This window comes from Drosophila ficusphila, unplaced genomic scaffold, assembly GCF_018152265.1.
Source record: "Drosophila ficusphila isolate 14025-0441.05 unplaced genomic scaffold, ASM1815226v1 contig_791, whole genome shotgun sequence".
NCBI lineage: Eukaryota > Metazoa > Arthropoda > Insecta > Diptera > Drosophilidae > Drosophila > Drosophila ficusphila.
In genome coordinates, this window is record NW_025064737.1 from 8,467,222 (window position 1) to 8,482,700 (window position 15,479).

Below are 15,479 nucleotides of genomic sequence, written 5' to 3' on the forward strand. Positions count from 1 at the left end.
TATAGACGCATTCTGAAGTCCTTGCATTTTAAAGTTTCTGAATGGACTGGGTTTTATGATGGTGCATCTATCGGATGAGGAAAAAGTAAGAAAAGAAATTCAAAGTACTGTTTTAACTTTATAATGGCACAATAAGGAATGGCTTTAAATTGTATATATTTTTTAAAATTTGATTTGATTAAAAATTGCGGTTAAGTACAGTGTGTTGGATTTTCCTGTATTTGCATAGCTTAGCTCTAAAATGTGTTTATGACCGCAGGGACTAGAAAGAGTTCTAATTACTAGTGTACATTTATTGTTGTTTAAAGTCCCCTTCGCAAAACAAAATTTGTTGAATTTCTTGGTGAAAACTTTTGCTATTTGTCTGATAATGGCTGTATGTGCGCAGCTATATGGAGTATCAGATATACAGTATACTTGTATGAATCGGCACTCAGCGTAGGCAGCTTGGTTTAGATCTGTTTTGAATGCACTTTTCTAATGCTAATATGTACATATATACACACTCAAGTATTTTGATATATATACACGTCTATGTATCGGATAAATCAAAATGTAGAAGTCCCTTTTGGTAGTCGAATTAATTTGGAGCATTTATTTTTCGGATCGTTTCCTAGGTAATTTTTGGTTTATGATGTGCGAGGTTAGCGGAATAAATTTGTAAGGGAACTCCTTAAGTTTCCATACAGATCAATCACTTGATAGGTAAATACTAATGTACTGAGCCATTTCTTTGATATTACGTGATATGAGTATGAGTACTAAACTACTAAGAAGTTGCCTGCAGCTATTCCCCACTTCCCCCAACCCAAAAACACACACATCTCCGACTCTGAACGAATTTGTTTTTCCTCTACTCTACACTCCTCCATGAAACGTGAAAAGTAATGCTAAAATCAATAAATCGTATGTGGAATATATATTTTAAACAAATTTTTTATACTTATTACAAATATACATATAACAAGAAAAACAAAAATAGCATTAACTATACAAGAACAAGGCAAATTAAATGTGTTTTTTTGCAATCTTTCTAGCATAAAAACCAAGTAAAACCTTAAAAAAAAACAGCAAATCAAATTTCAAATTTTACATGAATAACATTGCATATACAATTAACCGAAATTTCCTGTATAGTTAAAAACTCATTTGTATTATATATAAAATATTAAAGATACACAAACAAATTACGATAAAATTGATATTTATATGACGAAAAGGAATCCGAAAACCAACAAAACCGCACTAGTTTATAAAAAGTAAAATATAAACAAAATATACATACATTATGTACTTTAAATGTTGATAAGCAAAAACAGAAAAAAATAACCCATGCATTGATTTATATATTCAAGAAATGAAATTTACATATTTGCGACACACAAATAGAGCGGAGCGGAGCAGATCGAAGATAACAAAATAAAGCGTTTAATGGTTGGCAAGCAAGCAGTGCACGCAGGCCTTTTGCTATTTGCAGGTATAGCAGTTAACATTGTTAACTGCGGCAAAGCAGTTTTAAAACAAAAGTAAATCGAAACAATTTAATTCTAATAGAGCGAACAAATAACGCGACCGGAGGGAAGAGCCCAAAAATATTTTCCAACTGGAGTGTTGTAGGCATTATATCGGTTGCAAACGCGAAACAAGTAAAATAACAACAGAAATATTGTGTAAAAAATGATTTATTATTAATGTATAAGTATAACGGCAACAACAAATGATAACATTAAACGATGTAAGCAAACCAAGGAGAAAAACAACCAACAAAAGAACGAACAAAAAATAAGAAAATAAACAAAAAAAAAACATGAAAAAATTGAAACCAAAATAAATGAAATTATTGAAAAAAAGTTCCGTGTTTTTATTACATGTCGAAAGCTACTTATGCTAACTAATGGAAATGTTTATTCCAAGAAGTTAAGACTTATTATGGGCTTTGCAGTAAAAACAAAAGAATTAGACCAATTACGACGTGGTTGATTAAACTAATTGATAGATCATGTGGCTCTAACATTCACCTCACGATTCGTCCACGCTCCCATCTGGTTTTACTTACTCATTTCACAGGCTCGAGTTAATGGCTAACACCTTGTTTTACGTCAACAGATTTGTTCACTTTTTTTATGGCAACAATACCGTTAATATACTAAGACCGTTATGTGAATAAAACGGTTAAAGTCGTGAACACTTTCTTAAAGATATGTAAACGATGATGGCAATTTACAAATTGATATTGTTGCACAGAGAATTATAATCTGAAGCACTTTTCCACTTTAAGCCAAATACTCATATGTACTTGCTTTGGTTTGGTTAAAACATATCTTTTTACTCAAATTATAGACAATACACATATTTTATGAAACAACATTTAATATAATTGGTAATGTTTTCCGTTTTTCTTTTATGACTTTAATTTCAATCTGCAAAGTATTTCATCCCGTTAGGTTGTGGCAACCCTGAAAGCGGCTAATATTAAAAACCGTTAGTTAAACATATGTGTTACCACTTATTCAAGACACAAACCACTAAGCAGTGAGCTTTTGCTTCCGGCCACAAATTGGCGGCAAAGTAAAAGTCGCGATCCTACATACATCTTGGCTAAGGTCAGGCGCCATTTAATGCTAGCCAAAGTGAACGGATGCAGTCACTCAATTGCTTCGGCCTTTGTGCACTGCATGTGTAGATAAATGTCGGTATACGTACATATGTATGTATCTGTGTGAGTGCTTTATGCTGGGCCCAAGACAATTAGCGCTATTGCCAAACGAACAAGCGGAATACAGCGGCGGTACAGGTGAACGCTCGCGAGTGGGAGAGCGAGAGCTTTAAGAGCAGTTTCTTACCTGCTTAACCTGCTGCTCACGTCGGTCTTCGCTAGTGGGAGCAGCGGCGAAAAAAGAGATATTCAAGCGAACTACCAAATCTCGACTCCGTCAGTCAGCGAGGCCGCCTCAAGCGATCAACACCTGTGCGCAGCCAATAAGCCAGCGAATAAACCACCCGAATCGAAAATTCAAATTGAAACCCAGCCCAACCAGTACTACCAATTAGCGGGCTCTTAACTCAAGCGAACTGAAAGAAAACTGGCTGAAATACAAAAGGGAAACTCAGCGGCATGCAAGTGCAGAACGCAGCCCGACCAGATGAGCCCAACCCACAAGCACAATCCATTCGACGATTGAGATTCCAGGCGCAACACCACATGCTGCTGGAACAGTTTTAGCCAAGAGAGCTGTTGCTGTGTTTTTGGCCACAAAAGTGGGCAGAGAGTGTGGAGTGAGTGTTGTAGCTGCTTCGAGAGATCTGTGGAAAACCAAACAAACCGAAGTTAAATCACACAAAAAAAACGAACCAAAACAAAAGGCGGCCAGCGAACAAAATGAATCAAACGCAAGTGAATAATTTCCTCAAGTGCTTCCTGCAAATCGATGAGCCCGCTGCCATTCGCTGGGCATCGCGTCACGAGGGGGAGGATCACGACGATCACGACGACCACGATCACGACCACGAGGAGGATGAGGATGTGGGCGGTGTGCTGGTGGCCAAGGTCACCGCCATGGTAGTTCTATTCTGCGCCAGCGCCATTTGCGGCTCCATTCCCTTCCTGCTGAACCGCTGCTACCGCTGGACGGAGAGCCAAACGAATGCCCGATCTGCGATAGTGGTGAAGTGTTTACTCTACTTCGGAGGCGGGGTCCTGCTGGCCACCACCTTCCTCCACCTGCTGCCCGAAGTTCAGGAGGTCGTCGAGGAGCTGCAGGAGTGCGAGGTCATTGGGGAGCTCACGTTCCCGCTGGCGGAACTGCTCATGTGCTGCGGCTTCTTCCTCATGTACTTCATCGAGGAGGCCATGCACACGTATGTCCACTACCACCAGAAGGACGAGGCAGGAGCCGCCTTCGAGCGGGGACACAGTATCCGGAACAGTCACCTGCTGAAACCCAACGAAAACACCACTCCATCGGCACCACCACCGCCCTCGAATGGAACCGCCGAACTGGGAACTCTCTCCGTGCAGAATCTCCTGCAGAGCGATCTGGAGCAGCAGAAGAAGAGCCAGGCCAAGGGACATGGCCACAGTCATGGACATGGTCACGGTCACGGCCATAGCCATCTGCCTGTGATCCCGGAGGACGCCTCCGCCGGAGATATGTTGGCTTCCTCGCTGCGAGGCCTCTTCATTGTGTCCGCCCTGTCGCTCCACGAACTCTTTGAGGGAATGGCCATTGGCCTGGAGAGCTCCGCCAGTTCCGTGTGGTTCATGTTCGGTGCCGTGTCCGCCCACAAGTTGGTCTTGGCCTTCTGTGTGGGCGTGGAGTTGATTGTGGCCCGCACCAGGATGACACTGGCCGTCCTTTATGTGCTGACCTTCGCCGTGGTCAGTCCACTGGGCATTGGCATTGGTATTCTGATTAATCACGGCCAGGAGACGACCGGACCCAGTCTGGTGTCGGCCATCCTGCAGGGATTCGCCTGCGGCACGCTCATCTATGTGGTGTTCTTCGAGATCCTGTCGAAGAATCGATCCGGGTTGCGCGCCTACTTGGCTCTCTTCGTTGGATTCCTGGTCATGTTTGGCCTCCAGCAGTTGAGTGAGTATTCATTATTGGATTTGCCATTTGTTATTCACAATTCAAAATATTCTCAGAGAAAACTTGGTAAAAAAGTAAAGTATTTTTAAATAGAAAATTCTTAGTGAAAAACAATTTATATCCCACGCGTCAAGGAATAATGGGAATATTACCTTTTTCATATGCAGAAACACTCAGTTGTCACTAAAATTATTTCTAATTACCTTAATTTACATCCGAGGATGATTAGTGTCAGCTCAGACTTATGGTAAAGGGCAGGTTTTATATAGGTACTTTATTCTGTTTACTTAGCATCCTCAGAGAAAATTCAGTAAACAAGTTAAGTATTTTTAAATAAGCAATTCTAAATGCAGAACTATTTATTTCCTACGCGATCAGCAATAATGGGAACGTTAATGGAAAATTACTTTTTTCATATGCAGAAACAGTCAGTTTTCACTTAAAATTATTTTTCATTACCTTAATTTACATCTGAGGAAGATTAGTGTCAGCTTAGAGTTATAGTAAAGGGCAGGTTTTATATACATTATTCTGTTTACTCAGTAAACTCAGTAAACAAGTAAAATATTTTAAGATGAGGAATTCTAAATGAAAAACCATTTATTTTCTACGCGTTCAGCCATAATGAGAACGGTAATGGAAAATTACTTTTTCACATGCAGAAACAGTCAGTTGTCACTTGAAATTATTTCTCATCCTCTTAATTTACATGTGGGAAAGATAAGTGTCAATTCAGAAATATGGTAAAGAGTAGGTCTTATATACCTTATTCAGTTTAACATCTTGACATTTATGATTGATCATCGGCTTAATCCTTCAATGCAATTGCAATAACTTAGTTACCAAGCTTAAGGGGCAATTAGTGAGGCCGTCATCTGGCAGTCGGATGAGATGATTCTTCAACCGGAATCGATTCGGGCGAATTGGGAACAGGTTCTATATAGCCGATTCGCTGGAAGCTGCGTGGTTGGCCTTGTAACAGACCTTGCTGCGATTTATTTTGCATACCAACATTTGAGTCTGCTTGTCTGCTGTCTGTGTACCTAGCAAACAGGTGAAGCAAAAATCCCGTCCCTGCCATGAAATCATCTCGCAAAAATCCGGGGGTTGCCCGTCCGAAAAAGCACCGCGAAACTTCACTTCTGAATTTCGACGGATGAGCACGGATGAACAATCCGAAAAACACTTTGCGCCATCCATGTGTGATTAACCGAAAGTCGGATAAGTTGATATATGGACGAGATAAGGGCTGGCCAAAACGCTCATAAATCATGGCTTAGATCGGGGTGATTGAAGTGCGTTCCAGTGGTAACAATATCCCCAGCTACCATCAACGAAATAGTTTAGCAATCAAAGGGAGAGCGTTGTGTAAATCACCGTGAGGAAATACTGTGGAGTAGATAACGATTGGCATACTTTACACTTTAGATTGTTCTGCCCCCCCAGATATTCGTTATTTCGAATGTGTTACTAACTGTTTAATTATCCCTTTTACCAAACAGCTTCCAGCGGAGGTCATGGCCACAGCCATAGCCACAGCAGCTGCTCGACTTCTGAGCACTCACATGAGACTGAAACCAGGTCGAGTTCGGCCCGCGTCCACGACCATGAGCACGACCACGACCACGATCACCCACCTCACCATAACCACGCCGAGGAGCTGGCCACTGTCCACAATTACGAGCAGCAGCTGCAGCTCCTCAGGCAGGTGACCCAAAAGCTGCTTGAAGCACATCCCAAGAAGGACGTCTAGGTTGTTAACTGCTCAGCAGAAACTTGATCTAATTATGTATAATTATAATGTAAACTAATAGTTATTGTATATCTATTTATGTAGAAATAAAAACTAAGTATAGTGAAAGTTATGACACAAATTAAATTTCTTGTCTAACACATTATTTCAACCCAAATTATGGGCCTTCCCTGTTTCGATGATTGATTTATTTACTGTAAACAGTTTTAAACTAATAATTAAATACTACTGGGATTTTCAATAGTGTTTCTTGAATTAGAACAAGTTGACATAGTAAAAGCTAAATGGAATACTTTTTTGTTGTTTTGAAACATTTTTCGTGGTATTCTCATATTTTTGCACTGGATTTTCTTTCTATCGGGGGTTTCCAGTAGGGGAAATCTCCTCTACAAAGTACATTATCTCCATTTGTTCTAAGCAGTGACAATGTTTCTGTGTTACTTGAAATACGAGTATATATATTTTATACTAAACGGGCTGTGGATTGTGGATGCAGACCTTTAAGTAGTTTTTGCCGCTTATGGCGGCCATAAACACACAACTTCGTGTAACCGTAAAAAAAAAACTAATTTCGAAGGGGAAAAACTTTTCGACCTATTTTTCAAACAATTGGTTTCATGTATATATAATTTATAATTTATTATTGAGCTTCTTTGTTTTTACTAGCTGGGAGAAAAAAATCTACGAAAACGCTCATTTAAAACCAAAAAAAAAAAAAAAAAAAAACCTTTTTTAATATTTTTATTTTTTGAAATTGGATGCATTCCATTGCCAAGTACAAGTTTTATAATTTAAAATATATATATCATTGGAAAATATTTTGTTATGAGTGCTATATTTCTTAAATTAAGTTAACAACATACAGAACAAAAAGTTTACGTGTTGCAAACATATTTCTGGTATTTCAAACTGGGTTGAATTCTGCAGTTTGATTGCTTTCACGGTTTTTTTTTTAGAATTCCCGCCATAAAGCGAAATACGTGCCTGGGCATAAAGTTCCCCCATCAGATTGCCAGGCCCCGTTTGGGGAGCGATGGCGATTCTCGGCATTGTGAAATTTCAGCACGATATCTCAACAACATCTGGCGAATCGTAAAGCAGTCTGGACTTGTGGACGAGACCTTGTTGCCAGGTCTTTGTATCATGTGATCGAGGCGTTTTTGTCGCATAGGCCACAATAAACACAATTTCAAGCTGATAACTTCGTTGCTTGCGTAAAAATTTAACACGACATCTCCATAAAATGCGCCGACCGGTTTTTGGGTTGGCCCCGCTGCTCTTTCTCACCGGACCGCTATCTCTCTGATTTTTTTTTTTTTTTTTTCTGATAACTGAGATAAGCGCATGTTCTCTGACGGAGCCAAACTGGCAGCCAGCCCAACATCATGCCCCCCCACCGATCTCGAATGCCCGTGGTGCAGCGGAAATTAGCGCGTCAAGTGTCAAGTGTGAATTTGCCAGGCGGTAAACATACCTGACAGCCGATGAAAACATTTCTGTGGCTTAATTAGCGCCATCGGGTGATCTTATTTACATCTGCTGCCCCGATCCCGATGATGCTGACGATAGTGGTGCTAAAAGTCCACGCCACCGGATTGTTTCCAACGGAACTCCCCTTATCGAGCCACTCTCTTCGCATTTCGCGTTCTCCTAATGCTATCAAGACTATCTCAACGAAGTGCACACACCTTGGAGCGTGGCAAAATCTTGCGGCTAAAGGCTCAACGGCAAACGGAACAGGTAATCTCCTATGCCTTAGTCTGATAGCCAATATTATCATTTGAACCCAAGCTCTTGAACTAAATATGTATACTGGAGAAGTGGCTGTTGTTAATCAAGTTGAAAAGCAATGGCATGCGATAGCCTAAACAAATGATTTCGACAAAAAATACAACTTCTTTGTTTTGATTGAGGTTTTGATAGCCGGTAGTCAGTAAACGTAATTTCCGAAATTTGTTGTTTTTTGTTCATTGGAATTAAAAGCTAAATGCACTCATTTCTTATTAGTTGTTGCCAGAGAAGTACCTATGATTTTTAATAGGGGGCGATATATTCAAAAGCCTTTAAAGAATTCTGATTTAGTTTATAGATTTCTTGAATTTGAATGGTCACTGTTATAAATTTGATTCTGCTATTAACTAAAAAGTTATTTGGGAATGACTTTTAAAAACGTCATGTAAAAAAGATTTACAATAATTTTTACATGTCAAAAACAATGTGAGCAAATAGACGTTTATCAAAGCCTGAAAGTATGTTATTCTAATTTGTTTTTACGAAAAACAATGAATTAGTAGATCATTCTAATAAGTATCTTTTAGTCATATTAAATCCAATAATTAAAATAAGACAGATTTTTTTGATAAAAGTTTATTATTTGCAACTTTATTCAATTCAAAGTTAGTTAAGAGTTATTTTTGACATTAATAACGTGGCAGATACAATATATTTGTTCGTTTTTTAAGCGGGCTGATACATAACGTCTTTGGGAATTTGGGTGGGGCACTTAACAATTATAACGTAATCTAAGTCGGCATAAATATGTTTGCAGTTCTCTAATACACATTAACATTGTTTCCTTAGCATTGGCCAATAAATACAATTTCATTTGGATTTGCTACAATTAATCGAATTCATTGCTACGTTTACTCAACTAATTTAACTTGTAACCAATTCGCTAAATAATTTATTTAGTTCGCGTAGCATTTGGGTACTAATTTTATGTACAAATTAGGTGGCCTAAGAGCTAATTCAAACGTTCAGCTCTAACTATAAATATTGCAAGCCAAATGTAGCAGGGACTGGACTACACACAGTTCGGTAAAACGAAACTAAACATAAGAAGATAGATTAAAAACACAGTCTTATTTATGTATGAAGAAATCCAATGGGGCAAACCGAAGTTCAGGAGCGGGCAAGCAAGAAAGGTACGCATAGGATATGTGTGTGTGGTGTGATCACTAGAAACATCCTCATTTTTTAGGCCTCCGCTGGAGTCACAGAATGCGTGGGCAAGAACCTCGGCGACTGCTGGAGGGGCTGCTGCTTCCAGGGTCGCCGTTTCATGTGCGACTGCTGCGAACCAGTTAATCTAAATGAATAGAAAAGAGTAAGTTATTTGCCTCATCTAACCTTAGACAGCTTTACTTACCGGTTATACTTGGATAGCTTTCGCCTCTTCATGGGCGGCAATCCATCCAAGTCCAGTCGAGGGCCGACAAAGGCAAAGTTGGCCACGGATGCCGCAAGGGGAGCTAAAAAATTGTGTAAACAGGAAATAACAAATGGTAAGTCCACTTTACAAACTAAGAAGCTTACAGTGCTTTCGTTTGTTGTTGCGGTGCACTTGATTGATGGGCAGTAGTGGCGCACTGGATCCGTTCTCCAGGTGGGACTGGTGTCGCCGGATGCTGCAGCTGCGTCCTCGACAACCCTTCAACTGATCCAGAGCGTCGTGCATGTGGGATCTCTCACCGGGCGTAAGACCTGCTGCGCTATTTGTGGTCTCAAAGGGGTCTGTTTAGAAAAATATTAATTAAAAGTCATAAAACTAGTAAAGTAATATTTGTCTTTACAAAAGTAGCAAGAATACTTCTGTATATAAGTCATGATTTGTTCACTTACCAATAGTCAAGTTGTAAAAAGTAATTAGGCCCGTTGTAAACTCGCAGTACAGATAGTTGTGAGTACTATTTATGGTCCTTAGGCAGGAGTAGGTATTATTGTTGGCATTCATGCAGAAGCAGAAAGGACTGTCGTTCCAGAACGGAGCAGTTCGCCAGTGCTGATTGTCGTGAGAGAAGCAGTTCATCTTCTCGGACAGACACTCCTTCTCCAGTCGAGCCTTCTTGATACGTTTGCGCTCCTTCTTGCGCTGCCGCTCCTCCTTCAGTTTCCTGCGCGCCTCGCGAGCCATTTCTTTGGAATCTGCATGGCTGTAAAAGAGTTCAACGGTTAGAAGGGGTCTAATCATGCACCTGTAAAGATGATTACTTACCTCTCGCCCACATCAGGTTCGCAATAGCACTCGGCTCGCGGAGCAAACCGATGTGGCTGCTCCAGGGAATCGAACGCATTGGCACTTCCATATCCTCGGAATACTTCTTTCTGTCCACCGACCATTGGCGTTTTTGTGGTGCTGCCTATTTCTGTGAAGTAGCTCATGTTGAACTCTGGTCCGGCTCCATTGTCCACCAGATTGGCATCGTTCCGTCGGCGGCTCTCGTTCTTTCGACCAGCAGCCAATGCCTGCTTGTTGCTCTCCCTCAGTTGCTTCTTCATCTCCTTCAGCTTGCCAATCTTGTCCTTCAGAAGCTTGATCAGCATATCGATTTGAGTCCTAGAAGTTCGCCACGTCTTCTCGTCATCGTATATCACATTGGAGCAGTTCACCTTGCCCGATGTTGCATCCACAAAGCAGCGATGACCTCCTGACTTTGGATACTTCTCAAAGGAATTTATGCTGGAGTTGGAACCGTGCAACTCGTGCTCGTTGAACTTGTGCTCCAGGATCTCCAGAGTGCTCTGTATCTGCTGGATGACCTGGGCAATCGTCTCGTTGCTGCTGGCGTTCAAATCTCGTTTGCTGCGATGCGAGTGCTCAGTGAGTTGATCGACGACTTGGTGGAGATCCAGCAATTCCTCCATCTCGTGGGGTAATTCGGTGTGGAACACCTCACGCCTGTTTCTCCGCCTGCCATGGCCAATGTGAGTGCGCTTCTTAACGCGATGCAAGCCAGCGGATGGAGCTCGAATCTTGGTGTATACCACTCCATCGGGTGTGAAACAGGCGCAGTTGCGTTGGTACTGCTTACGTGGCATTGCAGCCAACTGGTGCTCCAATTGGAGCTGAAATAAAAAGTTAGAAGTAAATGCTATCCGCTTGTAAATGTTTTATAAGAGTATTCCTTACGTGGAACTTGCATTTGTGCTTTCGCCAACGACCTTCCTCGTTGACGCACTTCCACTTCTGACCAGGCAGGCAGTTTTTAAGTAGAGCAGGATCGGAGCACTCCGAGTTAAGGCGCATCATTTTGGTTATATAAGGAGCAAGAGGAAGGTCGTTTTCCTGGTCGATCAGGTCCTCATCACCCTCCTCCAGGGCAGCGTCCTCTAGATCGTCTTCCTCCAAAGCAGCTGCCGAACTGTCCATGGCACCATCACCTTCGCCATCATCCTCTTCGTTGTCAGTGTCCACATCCTCCTCCCCATCGTCTGGCTGCTGGACCGTTGAACTCATCAGAGTGGCAGCAGTGCTGCTGCTGCTGCTCGAAATGGTGGTGGTACTCTCTCCTCCGCCGCCGAGGAAATCCTCAAGCAGCGAACTGTTCACCAGCTTCATGTTGCGTCGATCGGCTTGCAGACGAGCTCTTGATTCAGCTATCTGATCAGCGGTCTCCCTCCTGCCGGAACTCTCGATCAGGAAGCTATCCGGCCAGTTGTCCCGCACAGCGCGATTCCTGCTCAACAGCAGGGGCAGTATGCTGCGTCCATCCATGTGCTGCGGAGTGGGTACTCCACCCATGTCCAGGAAAGTTGGTGCAAGATCCACATTGAGAACAATTTCATTGACCCTGTTACATGATATATTATAATATTAGATCAGGAATCACTTCTGAATCAAACAACTTACACCTTGGAGGCCTGAATTCCTGGTCCGCGGATGAGGAATGGCACTCTTACATCGAACTCAAAGGGAAAACTCTTTCCCTTGATGAGACCAAACTGACCCAAATGGTAACCATGATCGGAGGTGTACACAATGTACGTGTTGTCCAGTTCCCCGAGATCCTTCAGTTCATTGTAGACCCGCTCCACGGCCACATCAACACTTTGGAGAGTCTGCAGACGCTTTGTCATCAGAAGATTAGTGAATCGCTTGTGCACAGGCTGCATGGGATCGGTGACCCTGAGGATCCATTGTTTGTCAGGATTTGGTGCGTGATCATACGAAGGAGTGCTAAAGAAATAAAGCATTATACAAAGTATTATAGGTAATAAATCTGTAAACTTACTGATGAGTAGTCACATTGAAGAACAGATGACTGTACTGCGGCGCCGAATCCTCTGGACCATGGGGAGCCGGAAAACTCATGGTTAGCAGGACAGGCTTCCGCTGATTCTGCTGCTTGGAGGAGCGCAGGAAGGCAATCGAGTCGTTGGCTATCAGATCGGGATAGTAGTCCTTGGCGTAGTCGAAGCCGTGCTTGATCTTCTGCCCGTTCAGATTGATGCTGTAGTTGTAGTACTTGGAGTTCATGATCAGACCGCCCCACTCCCGCCATCCTGGCGGAATGTAGGATCCGTTGTACTTGTTCAGGTACTTGCCAAAGTATCCTGTTCGGTAGCCGGCATTGGAGAGATAGGTGGCATAGGATCGTGTCTCGTGGGTGGCCTGCCACTGGGGACTGGAGCAGTTGTCGTTGTTGGTGAACACCATGTGGTTGTGCACATACATCCCTGTGAGCAGCGAGGACCTCGCTGGACAGCACATTGGAGTGGTTGTATAGGCATGTCTAAACTCAGCTCCGCCATCTCGAAGCAGACGAAGTGTGCGTGGCATGAAGTTCAGGGACCCCAGTTCCACATCCTGGTCATCGGTCAGGATGAGGATTATGTTGGGGCGACGTTCCCTCGCCGAGTTGGAGTCCCGCGAGAATCTCTTCGCCGAGTGGCTGCGCTTGTGGGAGTGCGATCCCTGCTCCTTGCCGAGCACATGGAGCACAAATAGGAGCAGTATCAGGCCGCCAATGGCCAGTCGAAGGCTGGAGTGCTGCATCTTAGTTATGGAAAAGGAGGAGGAAACTGCAGCAAAGTTTCCAGCGCCTCAGCAGCCGCGCTCAAAACACCGGCAAATCGAGCAGAAAGTGCCTCATGGCTTTGTGACCTGCAAAGAAGACGATGATGGAACATTTAACCTCTTTATAAGATTTAAGCCGGGGTATTTGCTTAGCCACAGAGTGGAAATAATTCCGCTCGCCACACAGCGTTCCCTGCCCCACGATTCGAGCCAACTCAACCATCTTTTTGGACCTGATTTTCGGCTGGCTGTTTTTGCAGCTGCCTTGCACTCTTTGCAGCTGCTTTGCCTGCCTCGAAATTTCATGCACCAGTTGACCTCGACGGTGACTCGACTGAAGAGCCCTTGCCGCCAAATATTTGCCAAGATTGTTTGGCCAAGAGCGGCGGAAGGAGCGGGAGGAGCGGCAAATCAGAGCGATGCACATTTTGTCCACTTATCAGCGAATGCCGGCTACTGTCAGAACCTCCTGCCTGCCATAGTAGAACCACCACCAACCAACCAACCAAGTGAAGTGTATTTGCGTCCTTGCTGAAATTTATGTGCCACTTGCCGTTAAGTGAAAACTGCATTCGCAGTGCCTTTTCCTTTATCCCTTTTTCCTTATCCCGTGGCAGATCCACGTAAATTTTCTTGGCATTGAGCTGGCAACCCATGGAACGCAGAGAACGCATAGAACCACCACCCACACTCAACATGCGGCTTCCATGGGGGCAAGTAAAGAGGTTTACTGGGGTCGTTTAAGTGTGATTTATGTGATGGCAGCCACGCCGTTTTGTTGCATTGTAATTGCCAGCCAGGTAACTAGGCTTCCACCTTGGCCACCTCTTCACGAGATTCGAACACCGTAGAAGACGCAGTAAGTCAAGACCTTCTGCATTTGGCAGGGTACTTAGCGTCTTGAATCGACCTTGCGATTCGGCAACAATGGAAGAGCGATACTTCAAGCGAATCTCAGCTTTCGAGGCTGAACTTTAAGATCTATTTTGAGCTCTCTGCAGAAAAAAAGAGCTTCACATGAAACCAGGTTAGGGTTTCTGGTGTCTTTAAGAGCAAAGTTTATTACTGTTCTCTGCTCTTCTCTTCGCAGCGTGACTTCAATAAATTTTAATAATTCACTCAGTTTTTCTTAAAAGTTTTTGTCCATATTTTGCTCTGAAATCCCGAGCTGCCCTGCCTTGTTGGGGCAATTCCTCACTACAAGCTTAACTGTTGCACAACCGCAATAACTTCCTGCAAAAAGTTTGGGAGTGGAGTTCGAATTTGACATGCCCAGACGGCATCAGCGAAACTATGGTTAAATATGCAACACAAATAAAGCCAGCAGAAAGAAAAAGAAAAACTGGCAGCACGAAACGTTGCAGGTTGCACCACAAAATAGCTGATACATGGAGATGGCCAGCATCCGGCGCTGGATGCAAGATGAATTGGTATGTACGAGTACGCCTGCCGAATGGATGGATAAATGGCTAGGAGCCAACTCGATGAGCCACTTGAAAGCGGCACAATAGAGAAAGCCTCCCACTCACTCGTCTCGCAATCGCAAATGCAATATTTCGCCAGGCATTTTATTTATTTATGCTCAATTATGCTGCGTTCTTTACCGAAACCCCAAATACCCCCATTCCCCATTCCCCCGTTTCCCCAATTGCAATTGCAATTGCAATCGAAATGTAGCAGAATAGCCGTCGCAATTGCAGGGCCAACTTGAGTGGAGAGCGGAGAACAGAACGATGGAAAGCCAACTGAAGTGCATCCATTGTGAAAGCAGCTGGAAACCCTCAGCCACTTGACTGGCTGAAGCTTCCTTGTTTCTCCAAGGCTGTTTTCGGATGGTTTGATGGCCGGACCAACTGCAGTCGCAGCAGCAAGAGAGCCTGAGAGGCTGGGGAACAAGTTTGGGTCAGGCATGACCCAACGGCCGTCCAACATCCCCGGCCCTAAAAAAGGAAACATGTTTCTCGGCAAACAGACCCGACCAAAAAGAGCTTGCTGATTTTTTTCTCCTTTTTTGCGGCATCTTCCTGTCGCCTGCTGACAGACGTCACGCATGCTCAGATGGCATCGGGGGTTTCTCGAGTCGGAGGAGAAGACATGGGCATCCAGGAGGTTGGAGGAGCGGGCGGCCAGTTTGGTCTGGACCACAGGGAACGTGTTCCCGACTTGGCAACACCACACCGGCAAACTTGTCTCACCAAAAACCCAGCCGCAGGAGCCGAGAGTTTGGCGGCTTGCAGGGAGGATGAAAGCCAACACGATTTCCTGATTCATTCATGAATATCATGACTTTGGTTTTGTGTCCCTCTCTCTTTCCTCCGACACTGCGGATTCTCCCACT

The 15,479-nt window shown here is 43.4% G+C and overlaps 2 protein-coding genes across 3 annotated transcripts in view; one reads left to right on the top strand and one right to left on the bottom strand.

The window, feature by feature from the left end:
- Positions 1 to 2,892: 2,892 nt before the first annotated feature.
- Positions 2,893 to 6,457, top strand: LOC108102246 (zinc transporter ZIP1). The gene is made up of 2 exons (XM_017206985.2): positions 2,893 to 4,592; positions 6,095 to 6,457. Exons 1-2 carry the CDS (start codon positions 3,380 to 3,382, stop codon positions 6,343 to 6,345), a joined length of 1,464 nt encoding a protein of 487 aa, XP_017062474.1. The 5' UTR covers positions 2,893 to 3,379; the 3' UTR covers positions 6,346 to 6,457.
- Positions 6,458 to 8,696: 2,239 nt separating this feature from the next.
- The window catches only part of LOC108102251 (extracellular sulfatase SULF-1 homolog), a 30,049-nt gene continuing 23,266 nt past the window's right edge, over positions 8,697 to 15,479 (bottom strand). For both annotated transcript variants that reach the window (XM_017207000.2, XM_017206999.2), the window contains 8 exons: positions 12,357 to 13,228; positions 11,975 to 12,301; positions 11,255 to 11,915; positions 10,340 to 11,190; positions 9,967 to 10,277; positions 9,661 to 9,858; positions 9,494 to 9,596; positions 8,697 to 9,433 (listed from right to left, as the gene is read on the bottom strand). In XM_017207000.2, the coding sequence (XP_017062489.1) occupies positions 9,322 to 9,433; positions 9,494 to 9,596; positions 9,661 to 9,858; positions 9,967 to 10,277; positions 10,340 to 11,190; positions 11,255 to 11,915; positions 11,975 to 12,301; positions 12,357 to 13,120 (3,327 nt within the window). In that variant the 5' untranslated portion in view covers positions 13,121 to 13,228 and the 3' untranslated portion in view covers positions 8,697 to 9,321. The remainder of the gene's footprint in view (positions 9,434 to 9,493; positions 9,597 to 9,660; positions 9,859 to 9,966; positions 10,278 to 10,339; positions 11,191 to 11,254; positions 11,916 to 11,974; positions 12,302 to 12,356; positions 13,229 to 15,479) is intronic.